Here is a 27,428-nt window from a genome sequence, read left to right as displayed (position 1 = left end):
ATCACGGCCCTAACTGCCATCTCTGCACTTGGACACTGAAAAAAAATAAAAGAATAAGAATCTTACTTGCTTTTGACAAAGAGGGACATTCCCAAACTCTGGGTGGCAACAGCCAGAGGGGTCGCGGGACGAGATTCTGGGGTCGGGAGCTCCGAGGCAGCGATAACTATGGAACCTCGACTGAATGTTCATAGCTTTCCGCCACCTTTAGATTCTCGAGATTTATTTTAAACAATGGGCGTGGGCTAAATTGACGACGTTCGGGCCTGATGTCTTTCAGTTCAGCTCTGAGATCCAGTGTCCCAGAGGAGTCCAGCTCTGCAGTCTCCAGCTCCCCGTCATATAAACCATCAGCTCCGGGCAGCAGAGCGATGGGCATTCTTCTTGTTTTCAGCTTGTGTGTCTATTTACCCAGTGAGTACTGATCACACTAAACTACATTGTGTGGATTGAATATAAAGCTGCCCCAGTCCATCCCAATTACAGACATTGTCTGGAGTTTTAGCCCCGTTGTGTGGTTCAGCTCTGATGGGCCTTTAAACTCTCTGTGTTTAATTTCCAGGATCTTTCAGTCAGTCAGTGGTACAGAGCCCGGCAGCGGTGACCAGAAAGGAATGTCAGTCCCTCACCATCACCTGTGTTTTCTATGGTGGATTCTACGCTCGTGCTTTGGAGAGGGCGGAATTCTTCAGGCAAACACAGGCTGGGACAGAGCGGGAGCGGATCTCCGGCGGAGGGAGATTTGTTGAGTCGGTGAATAAAGCAGAAAAGACATTTTCGTTGGAAATTCGGGATGTGAGAGTTGAAGACGCCGCCACCTATTACTGTAAAGCTCATTACAAAGGAGACGGCACAGTGATGTGTCTCGGCTTCCCGCCATACTAAAACTCTCACTGAAGATTTTCACATAAACAAATGAAAAAGCGGAGTTAATCTTCTCTGACACCCGCACAGTTCCATCGCACACCGTCAATCCCACAGTCAAGTTTATAATGAGGATTTGATTATTACCGTTAACATTCTGAGTGTTATAAACATGAAGTGTGTGCGGAAGCTGATATCTTTCCGGGATCAGCGGTGATGAATGAAGAATGGAAATGACTGATCCCAGTTACAAACCCAAACAAAAGATGGGATCATCGTCTCTCAGCTGGAACTGGGAACCGCAGTCCCCGCTGTTTAATTAATGTCCCTACATCTCACACAGTATATGGGGTTTTGATGCTGAATTATAACACTGTGTAGTGGTTGGGACAGTCACAGTGAAAAGGAGCTGAGCAAATACCTGTGCACAATTACCTTATACATTCGCAGGGCCCAGAGAGAGAATTATGGGTTGATGTTATTAGCGCTGCAATCTGGATTAATTACATTGCACTTTCCGTGACTCACATCTTTCTTTGATATTTTTCTCAGTTAATATGAAGCGACTATCTCCTACCTGGAGATATTTACTGAGAACGCGGGGCCTCAAAAAGAACAGTTTGAACTGACAGAGACTTCAAAACATTGAATAATATTTATTGATTTAAATCCCCCGAATAATGGGAACTTCCAAATGACTGTGATGATTTCCCGTCAAGTTGAGCAGTCGGTAGTTCTTGTACGGGGAGTCTGAGATCGGTATCAGTGTGTACGACCTGGTATGAAGCCGATGGATCAGGGACGGTGGTGACTGTCACAGCCGGTAAGTTACTCCAACCCCGCCGTGTTACAAAATGTATCGTGTAACGCTCACCGTCATTTTATTATCGTGATCTGTATCGTTTCAGTCCAATTGATACGGATAAGGATCTGTTTACAGATCCGTTACAGATTTTGATTTGGGGGCAGGACGTGATTTGGGAGTCACTCATCTGAAGAAGGGGCTTGCAGCTCCGAAAGCTTGTGTGGCTTTTGCTACCAAATAAACCTGTTGGACTTTAACCTGGTGTTGTTAAACTTCTTACTGTGTTTACCCCAGTCCAACGCCGGCATCTCCACATCATGACGGGTGTATCTAGGCAGACATCAGTGAGTTAGGCCGAATTGCCTGTTCCTCTTCTGCAGTTTCTATACAATGTAAAACTTAGAGAAAATTCCGCCCAGAGAGAGCAGAAGAGAATCAGTTAAAGAGCAAAAAAAGAATTGAAATTGTCAGAGAGCCAGAAGAGGCAGTTCCCAGTGAGTAACTGTAAAACCACTGCAGGAACTGAACAGAATAAACCCAACTGACAACTGAGAGACTTTGGGAGAACTTTCCACGATTGCAACGAACCCAAACAGCGCAAAATAAATGTTGAAACAAAATAAAACTGACTGTAAATATTTCCAAGTAAAGAGAAAAGGAGAAAAGATGTTCCTGATAGTTAGATAGCAGAAGAAAACCAAATAGATGAATAAACAGAGATTCCCGGGAAGTGTTAAACAGATATAAAGGAAAGGGCGGCACGGTAGCACAGTGGTTAGCACTGCTGCTTCACAGCTCCAGGGTCCCGGGTTCGATTCCCGGCTCGGGTCACTGTCTGTGTGGAGTTTGCACATTCTCCTCGTGTCTGTGTGGGTTTCCTCCGGGTGCTCCGGTTTCCTCCCACAGTCCAAAGATGTGCGGGTTAGGTTGATTGGCCAGGTTAAAAAATTGCCCCTTAGAGTCCTGGGATGTGTAGATTAGAGGGATTAGTGGGTAAAATATGTGGGGGTAGGGCCTGGGTGGGATTGTGGTCGGTGCAGACTCGATGGGCCGAATGGCCTCCTTCTGCACTGTAGGGTTTCTATGATTTCTATGACATTTGAGCACCGATGTTCAACATCATTCCATCCCCATTGGAGCTGATGAATCACAGTCATTCCCTGTTGGATCTTGCTGTGCGCTTCGACGTAGCGCAGCTGGGTTAGTCACTTGGAACGGATTGCCTCACTGATAATAAAATGTTCCCTCGTGTCTGTCTCTTAGGAAGGGAAATAGAAAGTGAAATGTAACATACATCATTGAATCCTGGAGAGCGAAAGGGTGACCCTCGAGTAGATGCAGCCCTTTATAAGTGAAATCCAGTTCTTCCCCTCAGTCATGAATTTTCCCCATAACCCTGTTTTATTCCTGTTCCGGCGCTTGACTATTCCCGTGTGTTTGTCACTGTTGATTCAGCTCCCACCATCATTCTGACATTGCATTCCAGACCGTTGGATCTTGTTGTGTAAAGAAAACCTCATTTTCCACTGGTTTACAATAATAATAACAGTGAATACAGTTCCATCAGATTTAAAGTGATAATAACACCGAATAAAACTGAGCTACTCCCGCAATTGACACATTCCCCTGGTAAACAATGACTGAAACACAGAAGAAAACGCTGTTTCTTTTTTTATCCTCCAGATTCTAGTTCCCTGGTGTCGAAAAATCCGCCTCTCCAAACCTCTGCTGCTGGTGACACGGTTGCTTTAAGCTGTGAATATTCAGGGTTCTGTCAGTACACAGTACACTGGTACAGTCAGTCCGCAGGGCAGGCTCTGAAATACCTGCTTCAGACACACACTTCAGGAGAGGAGAATAAAGAAAATGCTGCCGGGGGGAGAATTTCTGCTTCTATCGATTCTGCCGAGAAAATCAGCTGGTTAAAGATCTCCAAACTGGAACTGAGCGATTCCGCTGTGTATTACTGTGCACTGAGTCGGAGCACAGCACAGTGATACAGAACATGGAGAGAGCTGTACAAAAACCTGGACATGGTGCGTATTACAGACACAGTGATACAGAACACAGAAAGAGCTGTACAAAAAAATGAACATGGTGAAAATCACAGACATAGTGATACAGAACACAGAGAGAGCTGTACAAAAACCTTAAAATGGTGAGGTCTGCAGTGAGTAAATTGTTAGAAGGTATTCTGAGAGACAGGATCTACAGGCATTTAGAGAGCACGGACTAATAAGGGACAGTTACCATGGCTTTGTGAGTGGAAAATCATATCTCACGAAATTGATTGAATTTTTTGAAGGAGTAACCAAGATGGTAGATGAGGACAATGCAGTGGATGTTGTCTACATGGACTTTAACATGGGGCGGCACGGTAGCACAGTGGTTAGCACTGCTGCTTCACAGCTCCAGGGCCTGGGTTCGATTCCCGGCTCGGGTCACTGTCTGTGTGGAGTTTGCACATTCTTCCTGTGTCTGCGTGGGTTTCCTCCGGGTGCTCCGGTTTCCTCCCACAGTCCAAAGATGTGCGGGTTAGGTTAATTGGCCATGCTAAATTGCCCCTTAGTGTCCCGGGATGCGTAGATTAGCGGGTAAATATGTGGGGATATGGGGATAGGGCCTGGGTGGGATTGTGTTCGGTGCGGACTCGAGGGGCCGAATGGCCTCTTTCTGCACTGTAGGGTTTCTATGATTTCTATGGTACCACATGGTGCATTGCTGCATAAGGTTCAATCTCACGGGATCCACGGCGAAGTAGCCAATTGGATGCAAAATTGGCTTGATGAGAGAAGACAGGGGGTGGTTGGAAAGGGTTGTTTTTCAAACTGCAAAATGGTCCAGAGTGCATTTTTCTCACTCAGAGGCTGGTGAGTGTCTGGAAAGATCAGCCAGAGGTAGTAGTGGAGGCGGGGACAATTTTTACTTTTAAAAAGCATTTAGACACTTCCATGGGTAAGATGCGTATAGAGGGATATGGGCCAAATGCGGGCAATTGGGACTAGCTTAGTGGTAAAACCTGGATGGCATGGACAAGATGGGCCGAAGGGCCTTTTTTCAACGCTGTAAAGCTCCATGACTCGAGAGCATTAACACTCCAGTACCGCAGGAGGAAACTGTTACACTGGTACCGACTCATCCTGAATCATGCTGGAACCAGCGTCTTGGCAAATCACATAGGTAGGGCTGCAGATATGGCATTTAACTGAATAATGGGCAGGGGGGAGACCAGGACCTGTTGCATGAAATTTTTTTAAAAATCGAAGATGAAGGAGAAGGTTGGACTGCAGGTGAGCGAACATGAAGGCACAGAACATTTGAACATCATATTGCACCAAAATCGTGCAAGAATGGGGAAATTTGAAAACAGAACAAACTTCAGGGCTTTGTATCTTTGAATGCGTGAAACATTCTGAATAAAATTAATGAGTTAACAGCACAATGAGAGACAAATGGACATGACTTAGTAGCGATTCCTGAGGCGTGGTTGCAATGAAAACCAGATTTTGGAATTGAAGATCCAAGGGCGCTCAATACTTCAGACGGATAGACAGAAAGGAAAATGAGATGGTGGAATAATGTATATGTCCCCAAACAGTCGGTCTGTAGTTGGGCACAGGAGAAATAAGGAAATTTTGGGGGCTTGTGAGAAAGGTGTTGCAATAATTATGGATTATTTTAATATGCATATACATTGGATTTAACAAATTGGCAAGGCAAGCCCCGAGGGAGAGTTCACTGAATGCATTAGGGATTGTTTGCTGCAACAATATGTTGTGGAACCAATTAGGGAGCATTCCAATCGTGGATTTCCACCCACTGTGGTGGACAGGGCTCTTAGCCATGTCCGACTCATCTCCAGGGCTACTGCTCTCAGCCTCTCTCCTCCCTCCCAAGACCAGGATATTGTCCCCTTTGCCTTCGCTTTTCAGCTCATCAACGTCCTCATTAAAAGAATTATCAGCTGCCATGTTTGCCAACTCCAGCATGACGCCACCATTCAAGCTATCTTCCCTTCACTCTCCCTGTCAGTACTCCACAGGCACCGCTGCCTCCATGACACCCGTGTCCACTTCTTCATCACACCTAACAACTCGCCTATCGCCAATGGCAATCGTAGAAGGTGCTGCACCTGCCCCTTCACTGCTACCTCCTCGGCATCCCAGTGCCCAAAACATTCTTTTCAGGTGAAGCAACGCTTCATGTGCACTTCCTTTAATCTGGTCTATGGCATTCGCTGCTCCCGATGCGATCTCATCTACATTGGAGAGTCAAATGCAGACTGGTTGAACGCTTTGCAGAATACCTATGGTCAATCTGCATGCAAGACCCAGACATTTCTGTCGCTTATCGTTTGAACACACCACCCTGGTTGCCTCTCCACACTCTCAGCACCATTCTCAGCCTTTATCATCACATTTACATTCACTTTGTTGTTCTCTCTATGCCATTCGTTTCAACTACATACCGCCCACCCCCCCCCCCACCCCCCCCCCCCCAACCCCCCCCCCCCACCACCACCACCACCACCAGAAAACAAACCCATCCTCCCAGTACAAATCTTGTCTAGATTTCCTTGTCTTCAGCTCTGAGGAAGGGTCATCCTGACTCTAAATGTTGGCTCGATTCTCTCTCTACATATGCTATCAGACCTGCTGAGAGTTTTCAGCATTTTCTGTTTTTCTTTCAGATTCCTGCATTTGCAGTACTTTGCTATTATTATAGGGAGCAGACTGTTCTGGATTTGGTATTGTGTAATGAGCAGGGATTAATTGATGATCTCATAGTTAAGCATCCTCGAGGGAAGAGTGATCTTAGCATGATATAATTCCAAATTCAGTTTGAGGACGAGAAACTCAAGTCCCACACTAGACTTCTCGTGTTAAGCACAGGGAATTACGTAGGCATAAGGACAGAATTGGCCCGAGTGGACTGGGCAAGCAGACTGAAAGGTAAGACAGTTGATGATCAGTGGCAAATGCTGAAGGAGGCAAACAATTCCTCCCAGCTAAAATACATTGGTGAGACGAAGAAAGATTGTAAGAGGGGAAGAAACATCCATGGCTAAGCATGGAAGTTAAAGACAGCATAAAGAGAATATCTAATGCATACCATATTGCAAGGGCAAGTGGCAGACTGGAAGATTGAGAAACTTTTAAAGATCAACAAATGGTTACTAAAAAGTAAGAAAAAGATCAATGTTAAATTGTGAAAGAAAACTCGCACGGCGTTAAAGAAAACGTGTAGCAAAGGCATCTGTAAGGATCTAAAAGTGAGGAGTGGAGCTAAGGTGATTGCTGGACACTTGGAGTATTCCACTGGGGAGTTAACAGTGGGGAGAACAGAAAAGGTGGAAACGCTTCATCGATATTTTGCCTCAGTTTTCACGCTGGACAACACGAGTACCATCACAATAGTAACAGATAATGCAGAGGTAATAGAAAGGAAGGGATTTCGAACAATTATGATCAATAGGGAAAAAATGTTGATCGAACAATTGAGATTGAAGGTAGTCAAGTTCCCAGAGCCAGATGGCTAATATCTTATTGTCTTAAAGGAACCGGTAGTGGGGATAGTGGGTACATTGGTTATAATAATCCAAAATGTCTTGGATGCTTGAAATGTTCCAGTGGTTTGGAATAAATGATAATATAATGCCCATATTCAAAAAGAGAGGGAGGCAGAAGGTGTCAAACTAGACACCAACTAGTTTGACATCTGTCTTTGGAGAATTGTTAGAATCCGTTATTAAGATTGTAGTAACGGGACATTTAGAATGCCACAAGGCAATTCATTAAAGTCAGCATTGTTTTACGAAGGGCAAATAATTTTGACTAATTTGCATGGAATTCTTCGAAGATGCAACAAATAAAGTGGACAATGGGGATCCTGTATGAAGACGGGAATGGGTTAATGAACTTGTAACACTTAAACATTGAGACACGAGCTCTGTGATTTTGTGATAAACACTGTAGAGCTTATGTTTACGTTAGGGCTCAGTGTTTTCATGTCTGTGGAATTTGTTTTCATGTATCCAAACCAGATAAGAGAGACAGCTGTCCTTGCTGTTCCCAGCTAATAGCGTATCAGGAATGTGGCTGAGCAGAATTAGCTAAGCAGACTCCATTTTATGTTCCTTTCTATTATGTACCTTTGTTTAACACGGTGGAGCTGACATGTATGCCTTCTGTCATTGTATAACAATAGATTCATATATATTCATTATATATGCTGTTCATCTACACTATTTATACTGATATAAAGTGCTACGTAGGCACCTGTATCTTAGTTAACCTGTTGATGCAAACTTATAATGTTGTGTGATGGATAAACAACGCACAGGTGGCGACAAAACAGATATTCGCAGCTTTGAGGATGGCCACATTTACACGGAAAAGACGGAACTTGCCGAGACAGCAATAATCGTGGGAAGATGAGGACGTGACCAGGGGCGAAAATATATGTACAAATGTTTGCTCTTGACCTGAATTCAGTAAGAAGTCTGAGACCGTGTTAGGGAGGACCTCTTCCACAGCTCTGCAAATAAACCACTGTACTTTGACTCTAAAACTAGTCTCAGAGATATTATTTTACCTACAACAATTGGTGCCGAAACCCGGGATCTGATTACGGGTCCGGTCGAATGGCCACGACCGGGACACCGGAATAGATTACCGAACTTAATACAGTGGGTCAAAGTACAGTGGGTGATCATCTGTGATGAGAGATTGTCTGAACTAATGAAAGATGGCTGAACTGATCACATATGGACAAGGAGGCAATTGACTCTAACACCCAGCCTTAGATTGAATGTTAAGAGGTGAAATCTCCCACGCTGAGAGCAGGATTTGAAATGGGTGTTAGGGTCTAGAAAAAGGTTGCCTGAGGTGTGACGTTCAGACGTGAGTGAGAAAGAAACTGTCTGAGTGATCGCCGGAGTTGAAGGAAAAGCCTTCATGTGAAAGCCGGCTTAATAAAAGTATAGTATAAGTGGTGGTACGGAGGGATCTGATCACCCCTGACAGGTATCACCGAACTCGGATAAGAGCAACCTAGGAGGGGGAGAGTGTGAAAGGAGAATAGAAGACTCCAGGTGGTTAGTATAAACTTATCGATGTTATGGCGGGACAAGGACAATGGGGGGCCCCGGGGTCCCTGATAAACGAATATATGGCTAAGAGGGACAAAGTCATTAAACAGATGAACAAAGGGGGTGGGATTTAGACCACCGACTAGACCAACAACGAAAATGGTTGAAAAAGGAAAAGAAAGACAGAAAGACGGAATAATTGAATAGGTCGCAGTCTTGGGTAAGAAATGGGCTGATGACAAAGCGAAAAGAGAATTAGAAAATAGAAACTAATGTTTAGAGGACCCCGGCTGGGGATCCTTGCCTCCCTATGGGCCGGTCGTAGAACCCACGGCACCAGTGGGAGACCCCGATGAGGAAGAGGTCCATGATCTCGGCCCATAACTCGGGGCGGGACATTACAGAGTCCCACTGCCCGATACAAACCCTTCACCCCAGGAGAAAGACAACATGTTTTGGCATCTCTGGGAAGGCTCCATTTACATTTGCAGGATATACACCAGTTGATACGGGCCGCTTGCCCACAGGATAAGTGGAGACTGAGTTACGGAGCGGGTAACGCACCAACCAATTGGTCCAGAATTACCCATATTAAACATTAAAGGGGTGAAGGAGCCTCCGAATTTGGGGAGCGACTCTTTCGAGTATACCATGAATGTTCGGGGATGCCCAAAACTGCCCGAACAGAGAGAGCCTTTTTACAAGCATTTAAAGATGGGCTGTCGCCAGCTCACCAAAAAATCCTTAAAATGGGAGTTCTCAATACCCAGACTTATGATGAATTAGTGGAATGGGCATCTGGAATTAGAGACGGACCAGATGAGAAACCATACCCAGAAATAAAAGAGGAAAATGTTAGTGCAAACAGTGGAGGAGCTAAACCAAAGGATGCGTGCTATAATTGTGGGAAACCGGGTCACTTTGCCAGAGTCTGTGGGGTTCCAAAGGGAGGTAGAAGGAAGGACCCTGCCGGCCAGTTTTGCAATAAGTTGGGGGGGGGGTGATGCAGAGGGGCAATAAGGGGCCCCCGCAAGTTAGGGTAGGAAGGAAGGTAGAATCTACGTGTCTGCACTGGTAGGGGAGCCTCCAAATCTATCACTGACCTACCCTTACCCATAACGAATAAAATGATCTATGTGAAAGGAATTAACGGACAAAACACCCCTGCCTACTAAAGAGAAACAAGACAAAGAGGATAGGAGTATTCTTAATACATCAGTTAGCTGGACTAATTGAGCAAGATAAAGAAAAGATTAGAGAGTTAGAATCCAGAAGAAGGGAACAAGAGAAACAAAACCACGTATTAGAAGACAAGCAATGGAGAGGGGAAAGTGCTCCTCTACCTCCTAATGAGTCCATACAACAGGGACCAACCGCTCCTCCTGAGGAGTAGGAAGTGCTAGAACACAACTTAGTGCCAATACCCCGAAGGGGAACAGATGCGCAGCGAAAAGCAAATTATAAACCCTTCACCCAGTTTAAAACAGAGACTCAGAGGGAATGCTCCCACTTACTGGAGCAGAATTACCACAACAAAACAGTTAAGAGGGGGGAAGAATGCACGCAGAAGAGGGATCAATGTATGTGATAATGAGGGAAACCCTAAGACTTGGGAAATGTTGAAATGGGAATGTGAGAAGAATGAGAAGGACAAAAGAGATAGAGCAGAACAGGAAAGACTGCAAAGGAAAGATAAAAACCCGGAAGTATCTGGCTTGCCAATGTTGTTGCAAACTACCGATACAGATGAACAGGAGGGGGATTGGTGGAATCGACCCAGTGTAGATAATTACCAGAAATCTAAGGTAGCCGTCATTGCCCCGATTATAATAACGCGCCAGTGCCACTGCAAAGACAGAAGGGACTCAAATCAGGTAAACTTGGTTCGCTTGAAGCATGATCGAACAAAGAGGGGAGTAAAGGGTCAAAAGGAAACAAGCTGTACGATTCTGTATGGTACAGAGTGAGACAGAGAGGATGTAATTGTGCAATCGAGAGCCTCATGTGATGGAATAGTGTATAGCAGATCAAAGTGAATTGCTTCTCTGTGTGCGAGTTTAATAAATTATTTTCGGGGAAGTGTTAAAACTGTGAGAGATTAAAGTGATAAGATTTCTTGAATTTACTTCTGTTTTGAATTTAATTACAGTTTGGAAGACAGAAGAATAAAAGCGAATGTTAATCAACGTTCTGTATTGTCAAGTGTTTTACTTTCATCGCAGTTTAAGATGTTAAGTTTGAATGAATGTTGGAAGCTTCCATGTGTATCCATATTTAACAAAGTGGATGTTTTGTTGTTGTTTGCTTTAATGTTTTAATGTTAAGGAAGGAGTTAAACCTTGGAAGGACCATGTGCTCTCTCCTTTGACTTGAAGTTGAAATTATAAAAGAGTTAGTTGAGAGAAGAAAATAAGTAAATTTGTGGAGAAGTAGAAAAGCAGGAACAAAAGAATGAGGTGAATATATTGTCTATGCGTCAGTTTAAAGTATATCAAGTTCGTGAAATGAATCGTAGTTCTGATTACTCCAAGTTCCAGCGGGAGATTAATTGATTAAAACCTCAGTTGTCAATGCAGATAAAGATGTTGTCATTGAATATGTTTAATCTGCATTTGTTGCCAACCATTGAACACCATGATCTGTTGGAACATGAGTTGCCAGTTAGTTCTAAATAACATTTGGACCAATATGAAATGCAAGGCTTGTATGATGTTGTTTCGTTAACATGCAACAAATTACATCACCTGACATTGACGATAGTTCTGGCTAGCCCATCCAGAGGAAAACCTGACTACAGTACTAACTTCTGGAGACCAATACCAATACAAATTGCCCAGTAAGAATACAGTATTAAGATCCACAGAATAAAGTGATTTACGAACGTCTGATAGTTTAGTATTCTGCAACTGGTTAAAATTATAAACTGCCTTTAGAATTTCATGTGCCATCTATTATTCAAGGTTTCCCAAATATAAAAACACTGCAGAGCTTAAAGACTAGCCAGTTAAAAATCAAACCAAAACATTTCTAATCAATTAACTATTGTTATTGTTATATGTATTGTGCCTGTTATTTTTCTAAAAATGCAGGGATTTTAACCTGGAACTCAGTTTAAAAATAGACAAGACATAAATTAAAAGGGTTTGGATATCACAGTTATGATATGTAAAGTGGCATGATATAACTGCCGCTCGATTATTATACAGTATAAGCACTGCCATGTAGACCCGAGAATAAAATCAAATCCTGAAAGGCCTTAACCAGTTTTATGGTATATATTGTGTATTGATAAAACATAATTCTGTAGGAGAAAAGGCGATTTATTCCAAGCTAAATGTTTGTGTTTTAGTGGTACTTTGTGAAGTACTATAATGCTTATGCGCAACCAAATTATCAAAATAAATCTAATGTAAGAATACATCACATAAAACTCAGAGCTGTATGGCATGTGATTTTAATGGAGAAAGCGATGTCTTTTGATAGGATTATATACAAATGAATGGATGTCCAGCTGCAGCCAGTGCAAAGTGTAATTTGATTCAAACTGAGCTTTCTATGGAAGGGGGACATGTAATTAAATGTATAATGCACGAGCTAAAGCCATACAGACATTGGGAAAAATGTGGACAAATGTATTGCCCACCATACTAACCACAAACGGGATAACCGGATTAACCCCTTATGAACTAATGACAGGACGGGTGATGCAATTACCAGAAAACATCGTAACAGGTGGGACTGATGTAGGTCCGCTCAAAGATAAAATCAGGAGATATGATTTGGAACTAAGCACCCAACTAAAAGGAATGTGCAAATTGGTAAAAGATAATCAGGAAATAAGAGACGCAGAGAGAGATCTTGAAATGCTCCCTGACGTCCCAACAGTGCGACGTCCTAGTGAAAACACTACCTGACAAACCAGGGTTTGCACCAAAACGGAATGGGCGATATGAAGTTATAATTAGTGGAGTCACCTGTGCCTCATAGACATAAGAGGGAAAGGTATATAAGAACATAAGAAATAGGAGCAGGAGTAGGCCATCTAGCCCCTCGAGCCTGCCCCCCCATTCAACAAGATCATGGCTGATCTGAAGCGAATCAGTTTCACTTACCCGCCTGCTCCCCATATCCCTTAATTCCCTTATCGATCAGAAATCTATCTACCCGTGATTTAAACTTATTCAACGAGGTAGCCTCCACCACTTCAGTGGGCAGAGAATTCCAGAGATTCACTATCCTCTGAGAGAAGAAGTTCCCCCTCAACTCTGTTCGGAACCGACCCCCACTTATTTTGAGGCTGTGCCCTCTCGTTCTGGATTCCCTTCCAAGTGGAAAGAATGTCTCTACCTCTACCCTATCCAGCCCCTTCATTATCTTATAGGTCTCTATAAGATCACCCCTCAGCCTTCTAAACTCCAACGAGTACAGACCCAATCTGTTCAATCTCTCCTCATAAGCTACACCCCTCATCTCCGGTATCAACCTGGTGAACCTTTTCTGCACTCCCTCCAAGGCCAATCTATCCTTTCCCAAATAAGGGGACCAAAACTGCACACATTACGCCAGTTGCGGCCTCACCAGTGCCTTGTATAGTGGCAGCAAGACCTCCCTGCTTTTATATTCTATCCCCCTCGCGATAAAGGCCAACATTCCATTCGCCTTCTTGATCACCTGCTGCACCTGCAGACTGAGTTTTTGCGATTCGTGCACAAGGACCCCCAGGTCCCTCTGCACAGTAGCATGATGTAATTTTTCTCCATTTAAATAATATTCCAATTTACTATTATTTCTTCCAAAGTGGATAACCTCACATTTGCTGACGTTATATTCCATCTGCCAGATCCTCGCCCACTCGCTCAGCCTATCCAACTCTCTCTGCAGACTTACCGCTTTCCCATTCATCTTCGTGTCATCAGCAAACTTTGATACCCTACACTCAGTCCCCTCCTCCAGATCATCTATGTAAATGGTAAACAATTGAGGCCCCAGCACCGATCCCTGCGGCACGCCACTCGTCACCAACTGCCAACCAGAAAAGCACCCATTTATTCCAACTCTCTGCTTCCTGTTAGATAGCCAATCCCCAATCCAAGCCAACACATTACCCCCAACTCCGTGTACCCCAATCTTCTGCAGCAACCTTTTGTGAGGCACCTTATCGAATGCCTTCTGGAAATCAAAAAACACCACATCCACTGGTTCCCCTCTGTCAACCGCACGAGTCACATCTACATAAAAATCCAGTAAATTCGTCAAACACGACTTTCCCTTCATGAATCCATGCTGCGTCTGCTTGATTGAACCATTCTTATCCAGGTGCTCTGCTATTTCCTCTTTAATGATGGACTCCAGCATCTTCCCAACTACGGACGTCGAGCTAACCGGCTTGTAGTTACCCGCCTTTTGTCTACTTCCTTTTTTTAAACGGCGGCATAACAGTAGCTGTTTTCCGATCAGCCGGCACTACCCCAGAGTCCAGCGAATTTTGATAAATAACTACTAACGCATCTGCTATTACCTCAGCCATTTCTTTGAGTACCCTGGGATGCATTCCATCCGGGCCTGGGGACTTGTCTACCTTCAGTCCCATTAGTCTACCAAGCACTACCTCTTTAGTAGCAGTAATCGTATTAAGGACCTCAACTCCCACCATTAAGGACCTCATCTCCCTCTCGATCTCTCATATTCGGTAAACTATTTGTGTCTTACACCGTGAAGACCGACACAAAGAACTTATTTAAAGTCTCAGCCGTTTCCTCGTTTTCCATTATTAAATCCCCTCTCTCGTCCTCCAAGGTTCCAACATTCACTCTAGCCACTCTATTCCTTTTTATATATTTGTAAAAACTTTTACTGTCATTTTTTATATTTTGAGCTAGTTTAGTTTCATAATCTATCTTTCCTTTCTTCATCGCTTTCTTCGTCGTTCTTTGTTGTTTTTTTAAAGTTTTCCCAATCCACTAATTTGTTTTCATTTTAATACTCTCCTTTATTTCCTTCGTTATCCATGTCTAGTTATCCCTTTTCTTACAGTCCTTCTTTATCACCGGAATATATTTTTGCTGAGTACTTAAAAAAATCTCCTTAAAAATCCTCCACTGTTCCTCAGCTGTCCTACCTACCAGTCTGCTCGCCCAGTCTACATTAGCCAATTCCGCCCTCATCTTATCGTACTCCCCTCTGTTCAAGCAGAGGACACTGGTTTGGGACCCTACTTTCTCACCCTCCATCTGTATCAGAAATTCAACCATATTATGATCACTCAACCCAAGAGGATCCCTCGCCAGAAGATCCTTAATTCTACCTGTCTCATTACACAGTACCATGCCTAAGATAACTCGCTCTCTCGTAGGTTCTGTAACATGCTGTTCAATGAAACTATCCCGACAGCATTCTAAGAACTCTTCCTCAAGCACTCCATGTCCAATTTGAGTCGACCAATCAATATGCAGGTTCAAATCCCCCATGATTATTGCCATTCCGTTTTTGCACGCATCCATTATTTGCTTGTTTGTAGCCCTTCCCACCTCTAAGTTATTATTTGGGGGCCAATAGACCACGCCTACCAGTGTCTTTTCCCCTCTACTCTTCCTTATCTCCACCCACAACGATTCCACGTTTTGCTCCTTAGAGCCTATGTCGTCTCTCACTACCGTCCTGGTATTATCCTTTATTAAAGAGCTACCCCACCTCCTTTTTCTACCTCTCTATCCTTCCTAAATGTCTGATACCCGTGGATATTCAGCTCCCAGTCCCGGTCACCATGCAACCACGTTTCTGTGATGGCCACTAGATCATAGTCATTTGTATGGATTTGTGCCATCAAGTCATTTACTTTGTTTCGAATGCTTCGTGCATTCAGGCAAAGTGTCTTTATGCCAGTCTTTATCTGGACCCGGTTGGTTGAAACGCTACTAACATCTCCCGAGCCCTCTACTCCTTTAACTCGTTGAATGTCCTCAACATTAACCTGCACTTGTACTCTCTCCTTTACCTTCGATTTTGTAATTCCCCTTACCCCTGCACCCTCCCCCCGATTTAATAGTTTAAATATGGAAACATTAAACTCTGCTGAAAGAGTATGCTGAAACTAATTGGGAAAATATGTGATATACTCCCATTGCAGGAATGTACAGACAACGACTGACCTCCAAGCAAGCTGAACGGGTTCGCGGGAAGTTGTATAACGGTCGCGCGGGTTATTAGTAAGAGATAAGATGCTTTTCACGCTGCTTCTCACGACCCTGGCCCTGTCAACAATCGCGGGAAAGTATAGATGGAATTATGAGGATTTAGGGGTAAAGCACAGTGATCATCTCTGTAATGATGACTCTGTCTATTGTATGAATACCTTTGTGTATATGTCTTATCTGTATGCATCACAATCGAATCTGAGCAAGTGCTGGGTCTGTTCACACATTCCCATGCACGGAAGAAAGGGAGGAATTCCTTTATTCCCTATCCCTTTATCAGCTCTGGAAATAAAGAATGTATTTTAAATCAGAATGGAACCCAGGAATGGAAAAGGAAACTACATTTAAAACCCCATCGGGTACCACCATGCAGGACACGTTTAATATCAGCAACAGTGATGTTGTTTTCGGGCTAGGGGGCGGAGGGTGCACTTTATCGACCTTTAAGAAATATTACCAACCCAGCTACGACAGATCAGGATCTCCACCCTACTTCGTTGTGAAAAATCAACAAAGGGGATCTACCTGCCTGACAAGAAATGGAACGATACCTGCTGGCCGTCGCTACTGTATACAAGAGACTGATATCACGAATGACACTTGGGCCATGGTACAGGTCACAATCCAGTGCCCCACAGCCACCGTCCCGGTTAGTCTCTCCTCCGCTTATGTGAGCAGGATGACTGCATATAATGGTACCTATTTTGTCTGTGGAACCAATGCCTATCCATGGCTTCCCTGGAATTGGGCAGGATCATGCTACTTGGCATATGTGGTGCCTCATATTCACCATTACACTGACTTACGGGACCACCCCGAGATACACCTGCTTAGGGCTAAGCGAGCCATTAGTGAGACAGAACGGTTCTTCATGATAGCCTACCCACTTTATGGGACAGAAAAGGCTGCACAGGAACTGATACGGATGGCCTCGACCCCAGAGAGAATTGCAAATGAGACTAAAGATGGGTTCGAGGAGGTGAGCACGGCCATCTCTGAAATATCAGCAGAGGTCGTAGCTATTCGGACTGTGGCGTTACAGAACCGATTGGCACTCGATTATGTGCTCGCCTCCCAAGGAGGAACATGTGCTATAGTTGGCTCCGAATGCTGTACGTATGTTCCCGATGCTTCGGAGAATATAACTCGCTTGGCAGATCACATTAAACGTGTGGCGAAAACAATGCAGGATGAGGGGAACCAATATCACAATTATAACCCTCCGGGATGGCTGGGGCAATGGTTTGGGTCGTGGTGTGCATAGCTGATGCATGGATTGATTGTATTAATTGTAATTGTAATTACCGGCTATGTTTGTATGGCATTGTTGAACACCTGTTGCAAAATAGGAACAGCGCGGATTATGCCGGGCACAAGTGTACAGGCAGAGGGGGCAGACCACCTGACAAAGGAGGTAGGCCCATTCGCTGGTAACATATGGTTCTGAATTGGTCATGGGGCCATGTTTGGACCATGTTGTCTGACCAACAGGGGAGAGTGAATACGGGAATGGGTTAATGAACTTTGTAACACTGAAGCATTGAGACACGAACTCTGCAATGTTGTGAGAAATACTGTGGAGCTAATGTTTACGTTAGGGCTCGGTGTTTTCATGTCTGTGGAACTTGTTTTCATGTATCCAAACCAGATAATTGAGACAGCTGTCCTTGCTGTTCCCAGCTAATTGCGTATCAGGAATGTGGCTTAGCAGAATTAGCTAAGCAGACTCCATTTTATGTTCCTTTCTATTATGTACCTTTGTTTAACACGGTGGAGCTGACATGTATTCCTTCTGTCATTGTAACACAATAGATTCATATGTATTGATTATATGCTATTCATCTATCCTATTGATACTGATATAAATTGCTATATACGCTCCTGTATCTTAGTTACCTTGTTTATGCAAACTTATAGTCTTGTGTGATGAATAAACAACGCACAGGTGGCGACAAAACAGACACTCGCAGCCTTGAGGATGGCCACGGTTACACGGGAAAGACGGAACTTGCCGAGACAGCAATAATCGTGGGAAGATGAGGACGTGACCAGGGGTGAAAATATATGTACAAATGTTTGCTCTTGACCTGTATTCAGTTAGAAGTCTGAGACCGTGTTCGGGAGACCTCTTCCACAATTGTGTGCAAATAACCCACTGTACGTTGACTCTACGACTAGTCTCAGAGGTATTATTTTACCTACAACACTGTAGATGTGAGCTAACTTTACTTTCAGAGGACGTTTGTTGAGGCACCGCGCCTTGAAATGAAAGAGTGTGTCTGTGTGTGTGTGTGTCTGTTTGCTTGAAATAAAGAGAGGGTCCAACAGAGGGAGATGGCTGGAAGTGGGAGACTCTGTCTGTGTCTGTGCATGTATGCTTGTGTTTGAGTATGACTCTCTTCTTGCGAATCTCGCCTTTTCTCTGCAAGTTACCTTCTGCACCATGTGGCTATTTAATGATCACAGCCTTGTTTCTGCAGTGTCCTTCTGAAAAGATTTCAGAAGTAACTACTATCCTCCAAAGCAAAGCAGGAAATTGCTGATGGAGAATTTCTTATTTCTTCCATCAGGTGGCAGGAAAGCCTACTAAATGTCCACCCCCACCTCTTGGTCTCACTGTTTCACTGTCCTCGATCACACTGTTATCTCTCAATGTCAATGCCTGTATCAATGTGCTCCGTCTCACTTTCATTACAGTCGACACCGTGACAACCCAGTCTCAGTCGGTGCTCCTAATTCCAGCTTCTTAATTGATTCATTCAGTAGCTTTTTCAATTATTGTTGCCTTCTCCATTGACTCCACTCTTGTTAGCTATGTTTTGGTAACACCTCGTGTACAAACAAGCTGGATTTATTGTTCCTATTTCGGTGGAAGCCTAATAACTGCACTTCCTCTTCGGTTCTGCTCCTCACTATAAAGAAGCAAGTCAAGATATATTGCACTATTCTAACCATTGCAAATACAATTTGCAGATGGATCACCCACGAGAGTTAAATGTTTTCATTCTAGCAGCAATCATCTCAGGTGAGTAACACTTCAGATTCGCATTGATTACCTCGCAATACAGACTTTAATTCTTCCACATTTAATGTTGCTTTTTGGAGAAAAACTAGAGCAATATTCGCAGTTGTTGAATTGGCGGCATTTTGACATAATGTTTAGCATTGCTGCCTCACAGCGCCAGGGACCCGGATTCGATTACCGGCTTGGGTCACTGTGCAGAGTCTGCATGTTTCTCCCATGTCTACATGAGTTTCTTCTGGGTGCTCTGGTTTCCTCCTGCAGTCCGAAAGATGTGCTGATTAGGTGCGCTGGCCGTGCTGATCTCTCCCTCAATGTAACCGAACAGGCGCTGGAGTGTGGCGACTCGGGGATTTTTACAGTAACTTAATTGCAGTGTTAATATAAGCCTTGTGACACTGATAAATCAACTTAACTGAATTATTCTCATTGATTTCCTTTCAGGAAATTATTTTACATTCTTATATTTAATGTTGATCTTACGAGACAAGTACACAACAATATTACTGGCGACTGATTTTTTTTAATTATTGGGATTTTACAAATAGTTGTTTAAAAGCTTCAGCAGTGAGAAAAGGCAAACCTATCATAGATATGAACAGTTCACCAAACACTTCTTCGACATACCTTCCAGACCCAAAACATCCAGCACTTGGAAGGAAATTTGCTGCTGATGGACACGAAGAGCATCGCCCGCAGTATTCCCTCCGATCCACACATATCCATGAAGCTAGAATCACCTTTCTATGACTGTCGCTGTGTTAAAACCATTGGGGACATCACCTTCCCTCTGAAAGTACTGTTGAGTGTACCTTGTGCATCTGCACACGCAGCACTCCAGGAAAACAGTTCCACACTCTCTTCTCAAGGGCGGCAAATTAGCATGGGCAGAAATCCTGGCTCAGTCTCGCGACTCTCATATCCCAAGACAGAATAAATCACAGAGTCGTTAGTGTGGGATTTAGGCGAAGCCTTTTTATTTCCATAAGTGAATGGTGAGAACGTGGAACTGTTGAACATGGAATATGTGACGTGAACGGTGTTTATGTATTTCAGGGGGCTATCGGGTGGAGAGAAAGAGTAATAGGCGGCTCATCTCATAGTGTGAGAAGAAGTGGGGTTGGGGTGAAGAAACGCCAGCAACAGCCCATGGGCCGAATGGCCTGCTACTGCGTTAACAAATTTGAAATGATTCTATCTAATTAAAAACATGGCCTGTTATCAACTCAAATTCTATCCCACGCCTCATTAGGTTTTGGATACATGTTGCAGATATTGACCTAGCCAGATCTTAAATCTCCAAGTCTCTGGCCAGGCGGCACACCAAGAGGCTGGAGACGCATCACCCTGCGCCTGCAGCACCGCCCTCCAGCTCAGCTTCGTGCAATGGTACTGATGCACTCACAGGGCAAAATCGCGACTGCTGGCTACCTCCAAGGGCAGCACGATGCCTACAGGCGGAACTGGGGCCGCCCTCCATTGGGCCCACGATCCTCCCCCTCCCCCGCGCCTCCCCAGTTTCAAATCGACATAGTGCCTGGAACCTCCACTTAATTCTAATTTTCTCTCCCCTTCAGGTAGCCTGGCTGCATCCGCAGTCATACACCAGCCAGAGGCAGAAGTGATGGTCCAGCAGGGAGCCACCACGACAATCACCTGCTCCTACACAGAGGTGGAGAGGGCTTGCTTGGTCTGGTACCGGGAACCTCTCCACCCAGCCATGGGAGGGAGTCCCGAGTATATTCTCGTCCGCTGCACCGACGGTTTCAGCGACAGCGCCACATTTTCCAGGCGTCGCTTTTCCTCCTCCCTGAGCAAAACTTACAGAAGCATCAGTCTGACAGTTGCACCCGTGACAGCTGAGGACTCCAGGAAATACTTCTGCGTCTTAAACACACACACTGGCATATTCCGGGCAGCAGTCTCTGCATAAACTGCAGGTTCCTCTCCCAGGCAATGGAAGGTCTCGGCATGATGTGTAGTCCCATTGTCCAATGTCGGTGTTGTAGAATTGCAGCATCAACACAGAGATGGACAGGCAAACAGATGTGAATTAGATTCTTAGACACATCAGCTGATTCAGTAACACATAAAACAGATATATGGTCACTGGACAGCTAGCAAGATAGATTGATAGACACAGGAACTGATGCATTAACACACAAGGCAGAAATATGGTCACCGGACAGTTAGATAGATGTATAGACACACGAACGGATGAATTAACAGAAAACAAATAAATGGTCACTCGATAGTTAAATGGATAGATTCATAGACAGAGCTAGACTAACATACAAAACATACACATGGACACGAAGACGTTAGATAGTTTGGAGCCACATCAACTGCTGGACGAGCAGGCAAAATGGATACATGGTGACTAGCTTACTTGAAACTAACTTACAGGTGATGAACATACAAATAAGCAGGAAGGCACAGTGTGATCAGCTCTGAACAACAGATGGATACACGCAGACTTTTAGACATGAAGAGAGACTACGAAGGATGTGATTACACTAGAGAGGGTGCAGAGGAGACTCACCAGGATGTTTCCTGGGCGAGATCGTTTCAGCTATGAAGGGAGGCTGGTTAGGCTGGGGTTGTTTTCCTTAAAGCAGAGATGTGGGAGGGACCTGATTGAGGTGTACAGAATTACGAGGGATATCGATATTGTGACTAGAAAGGGACATTTCCCCTTAGTTCGGAAGTCAATAACGAGGTGACATAAATTTAAGGTAGGGGGCAGCAGATTTAGTGGGGATTTGGGGTCAAAGCACTTTCATCCAATGGGTGGTGGGAATCTGGTACTGACTGCCTGATGAGACGGCGACCCCTCACAACATTTAAGAAGCATTCAGGTGAACACTCGACACGCCGTAGCATGCAAGTCTACGGAACAAGTGCTGGGAAATTCGACTAGAATAGCTGGGTGTTTGGTGATCCTCAACCACAGTTCTTGCCTGCAGATTGGAATGTCGCCTTTCGTATCCAGTGGACAGCGGCCAGTGGCAATGTCGGCCAAGGATTTGCGTCGCCTTGACTTTCCCCAGTACAATGCCCATGGATTGAAAACAGGATTCTGTGTGTGTGTGTGTGTGTGCCTGTGTGTGTTAGTATGTGTCTGTGTGCGCGGCGCAGTGAGTTCTGTCAATTATTTGTCACAATCATCATGACCATTGACATTGTAATTGATGCCGCTCCCCGCTGCTGCTGTGGATAAATTTAAATCCAAGCTAAGCACAGCTGCTGATCGTTCCGCACAGGTGGATATGAGGCACCTCAGTGACTCTTTTTTCAATGTGGATTGTAACACAAACAGGTTATTTACCAGGCTTGGGTAGGATTGGATTAATGAACGTTGTGTCAGTCCATCGGCCATCTCGGCCTCTGCACACAGTACAACTGGAACCAATGTGTGTGAGGTCCTCAGCACAAGGACAAGAGTCATTTTGTTTTCACGAAGACTGTTGCACTTAGTCCCTTAGCATATTGCTGGCGTGATCCGACTGAGTGCCACTATTGCTGAGGGTAAGCGGCGAATCTCGAGGTGCTAGAGACAGGAATCAAATTTGCTGCATAAATGAACATTTGTAACATTGAAATGATTCAAGTCTTGGCACTTGCTGCTAATAGAGAAGGCACCATTATTAATGGTTCTAAAGATTGTTATTTATTGCAAGTTCTGGTATTGTTCTTGCAAGAATACTATTGTTGTTGCAAAGGGTCATTGGTGTCCTCCCACACCAGTTACTGAAAGCAAGAATGCAGCGTCAGCAAGTAGTTAGAAAGGCATATGCTATGTTGGCCTTCATTGCAAGGATGTATTCATACAGCTGTATCGGGCCTTGGAGAAACCATACCTGGAGTATTGCATGCAGTTTGGTCTCCTTATCTAATAAAGGATATACATACCATAGAGGGATTGCAGCAATGGTTGACCAGACTGGTTCCTGGGAGAGAACGATTGTCATATGAGGAAGTGATTGAGTCTACTGGGCCTATGTTCACTGAAATTTAGATGAATGAAAGGGCATCTCACGGAAACGTATAAAAGTCTAAAAGAGCTGGACAGCCAGATGCAGGGATGTTGTATTCCCTCTGAAACGATTATTAATAACCCACAAGTGCATAGAACCAATGATCGTGTCTTCAACACACACACACATCTGTGACACAGATTGGTGAGTAAAGGATCTTTTCAGTCTGCGATATTCGATGGTGATTCCTGCCCTTTTATGCAAACTTTACAACATGCATGAAATCCATTCCATTTCTCCTCCTTTTCTTGGCCATGGCCAACAATGTTAATCAGTCTATTGGAGGATTCCATATGCAGAGTGGCTTGACAATTCTCCCAATGCCTCGTATGTGTGTGTGTGTTTGTGTTTTCCACTGTGCCTCAACTCAGTGGTGTCAAACCGGCAGGAGTCATCATAGAATCCCTACAGTGCAGAAGTCTGCACCCAGATCCACAACCCGCCCTTTCCCCTAACTTCGCCAATCAAACAATCTAAACGTCTTGGGACACTAAGGAGTAATTGAGCATGGCCAATCCACCAAAACTTCAGACATGTTTGGACTATGGGAGGGAACCGGAGCACCGAGAGGAAACTTACACACACACGGGGAGACCGTGCAAACTCCATATAGTCAGCCAAGGCTGGAATCGAAACCTGTTCTGTCGTGTAATGCGGCAGCGGTGTCAACCAATGTGCTACCGTGTCGCCCTTCACCATGACTGATGTCTCTCTAACTTTAACAGATGTCAAGTTGGAAGTATCGCTGACGCAGTCAGAGGCAGAGATGGGGCTCCCAGGGTAGTTCCTGCCCCTAGCCTCCAAAACCAGTTGCTTCGACTTCAGTGGCCAGTGGCCATATTAGAACCAGAAGAGTACCGGGAAGAGGCAGGACCAGCTAAATATCCAACAGTGAGGAGTCTGAAGGAAGAGTCACTGCTTCCAATGACCTTACACACAATATATTTGCTTTCGATGTCAGGAGGGTGACGATGGAGGACACCCTGCTTATGTCAGTGCACAGCTAACACAGTGAGGCTAAAGCAACATGAAATCGGTCACCTAGTGAAACAATATTCCAAATGGAAATGTTAACGGGAACATCAGGAATAGGGTTCAATTCATCGTGAGTAACAGTGAGTCTTTGCAGACTTAATTAACAATGAAGATTTGTTGACGCCCATTCTGTATTAAGGTGGGTGTCATCATGTGATGACAGCGTCTTCCATTCCAGGCAGCCAATAGTCGTTGTCTTGTCAAGGCCTTCCCCCGCCCATTGCACAAATCCTTGTGACTGACGATCAGAATCTAACGATCAGCTTAGTACTTTGTTCAGTGAGTGACTGGAGGTTCTGTCGGGGTGTCTAATTTAACACAGGCTCCATGAGCATGATGCTAGCGATATTTCTCTGTGTGTTCCTTGTCATCTTATCTTGTGAGTAGTTGGATATTATCAGAAAATTTGCACAGTTTCTGTTTGACATCAATCATTCCCTGTGGAATGACACAAACTGGATTCACCTCACCATAATTATTGTTTCTTCCCTTTAGCAGGCGTCCAGTCGGATGTGGTGTTGACCCAGCCAGAGGCAGAAACGGGGGTAGTAGGGCAATCCCTGACCCTAACCTGTAAAACCAGCGGATTTGATCTTGGGAGCTACACCATGCTCTGGTACCGGCACAGTCCTGAGACGGGACTGGGATGGCTGCTTTCGTACAATAATTAAAATAGAAAGGATTACAATCAGCAGCTTGGTGGACGATTCATTGCATCCAAGGACCTTTCCAACAACGTATTCGATCTCTCTGTCAGCACGTTAACAATAGCAGACAGCGCGACGTATTACTGTGCACAGCAGCACACTGATATAGATCACATCCAGACTTGTACAAAAACCCACAAGAGGAATTGCAGCCATTTCCCTGCTTTTCTTTCCATTCATGGGATGCCCACGCTTAATTTTCCATGAATTGAATGGTTTCTTAGGTCATTTCAAATGGTGCTTGAGAGTCAACCGCATTGTTGCGTGGATAGGCCGTCACATGTCGGCAAGATGAAGTAAGGAAGGCAGATTTCCTTCCGTAAACGACATTCGTGAATCAGATTATTCTTCACGACAATCGACAATGGTTTCATGGTCGTCATTAGATTTTTGCTTTCAGATTTTTATTGAATTCAAATTTCAGCATCTGCCTTTGTGGGATTCGAGCCCCCTTTGCTCAGTAATTATTCCATTGCTCTGTGGTTCTTATGTGGAACTTGCTACCACAGGGAGTAACTAAGGCAAATAGACAGATGCATTTAAGGCGAATCTAGTTAAGCATACGAGGGAGAAGGAAACCTAAAAATATATTGATCGGATTGGATGAAGAGCTTTGGGGGAACGGTCATCCGGGGCAATAATATCAGTATGTTGGAACAACCGAATGACCAGCATCTGTGTGTCGACTCTATGAGTCGATGTTCCTGTTGCATTGATGAGTGCGTTCTGTTCACTGTGCCAGCAGAGAGCATTGGGAGAGCAATGACAATGAGAGCATTGACAAGCAAGTAGATTAGCTACCGTTTTTTTCTTCCACACGCGAGACGAATGAAACAACCGAGAAGGGCGACTGGCCCTTCCTGATCCCGTCTGACAGAATTACACAGAGCTGTTGATGAAGGACACTCACGCGGAGTTCAAATCAGATAGCTGATCATTGAATCTGCATGCACCCTGTGAATCTTGACCAGGGGCCAGAATAGACGAAAGAAAAGCAAGTTTCTTTTGAAACAGAAATTCCAAAGATTATTCCTTACGGTTAAACATGCGGATTATGTATGGAAACGTTTCTGATTGTCAGACGCAATGTGACAATGTGTGCTCTTCACTCACACTAAGTAACTGAAAGCAGCAGATCAGTTCGATGGCTATTGAGATAATCATTGTCCCAGTGTGAACTTAGGTTCGCTCACCATAGTGGGTCCATGAGCATCCTTTTAGCCACATGATTAATGTCAATTTCACATGGCGCATATTTCATGCACGGTTGTTTCAAACAAATAAAAACTGCACAAATACCTGCTTACAAAGCTGTTTTGATTTGCCCAGGATGGAACAATACAACAAAACTTACAAACATTGGTTCCTTCATACCAACAAATGGTTTGAAGTGAGGATCTCTGCTTATGACTGCACAATGTTTAGCATCATTCGCAACTTCTCAGATGCCGACGCACTCTATGTCCAAATGCAACAAGACCTGGACAATATCCAGGCTTGAGCTGACAAGTCACAAGAAAACATTTACGCTGCACAAGTGCCAGGCAATGTTCCTCTCCAACAAGAGCGAGTCGGACAGTCGCCCTTTAAAATCCATCCACATTACCATTACTGAATCTCATTCAACATTCCCTTCCAAGCTTCTCACCATCCTGACTTGGAAATGTATCACCATTCCTTCACTGTCGCTGAGTTAAAATCATGGAACTCCCTCTTTCACAACACGGTGGGTGTAATTACACCACATGGACTGCAGTGGTTCAAGTTGGTACTTCACCGCCTCATTGGACAATAAATGCTTCCCGACGCAGTAACGCCCACAAACCTATAAATGAACAATAATAAGTTGGAACATGAAATCTTTGCAAATGAATCTTTCATACCCTCCACCTTATCTCAGATTTTGTACTTTATTTTCTTCCCGCTTTGCCCATTCAGTTGCTCAAAGCCGATTAGATTTCTAACTTTCCTGATGCAAGGTCACAGTCAGAAACTGGGAACTCTCTTTCGATCTCCAAACTGTTGTCTGACCTGCTAGATATTCCCAATATTTTCTGTTTTGATTTCAGATTTGATCGTGCACACCAGATAAATAGAATCACTAAAGTGCAGAAGAAGTTATTAGGCTCGTGAAATCTGTATCGACTCTGACAGAATACCCCTTGCAACCCAACGCATTTCAAACGCAGGTTGTAGCGAAATGTCAACTTAATATGAGTTAGGTCCATTCAAGAGTCTGACAGCAGCAAGGAAGAAGCTGTTTTTGAGACGGTTGATACGCAACCTCAGACTTTTATATCTTTTCTCAACGGAAGAAGGTGCAAGACAGAATGCCCTGGGTGCGTGTGGTCCTTGATTATGCCGGCTGCTTTGCCGAGGCAGTGGGAAGTGTAGACAGAGTCAATGGATGGGAGGCTGGTTCGCGTGATGAACTGGGCTTCGTTCAGAATCCTTTGTAGTTTCTTGCGGTCTTGGACAGAGCAGGAGCCATACCAAGCCGTGATGCAGCCAGAAATGATACTTTCTATGGTGCACCTCTAAAGGTTGGTAAGAGTCGCAGCGGACATGCCGAATTTCCTTAGCCTCTTGAGAAAGTGAAGGCGTTGGTGGGCTTTTTTAACTGCAGCCTCGGCGTGGAGGGATAAGACGGGTTGTTGGTGATCTGGACACCGAGA

General features: G+C 44.4%; 1 protein-coding gene across 1 annotated transcript in view; it reads left to right on the top strand.

Moving 5' to 3' along the window:
* The first annotated feature begins 371 nt into the window (after nt 1-371).
* The window catches only part of LOC144484329 (T cell receptor alpha chain MC.7.G5-like), a 64,223-nt gene continuing 37,166 nt past the window's right edge, over nt 372-27,428 (top strand). Inside the window, exons 1-4 of the mRNA XM_078202870.1 lie at nt 372-414; nt 563-850; nt 1,631-1,687; nt 3,353-3,646. Coding sequence (XP_078058996.1) covers nt 372-414; nt 563-850; nt 1,631-1,687; nt 3,353-3,646 — 682 coding nt within the window. The remainder of the gene's footprint in view (nt 415-562; nt 851-1,630; nt 1,688-3,352; nt 3,647-27,428) is intronic.

This window comes from Mustelus asterias, unplaced genomic scaffold (assembly GCF_964213995.1).
Source record: "Mustelus asterias unplaced genomic scaffold, sMusAst1.hap1.1 HAP1_SCAFFOLD_100, whole genome shotgun sequence".
Classification (NCBI taxonomy): domain Eukaryota; kingdom Metazoa; phylum Chordata; class Chondrichthyes; order Carcharhiniformes; family Triakidae; genus Mustelus; species Mustelus asterias.
Note: the sequence above shows the minus strand (reverse complement) of the source record. Positions and strands in the feature narration are given on the sequence as shown.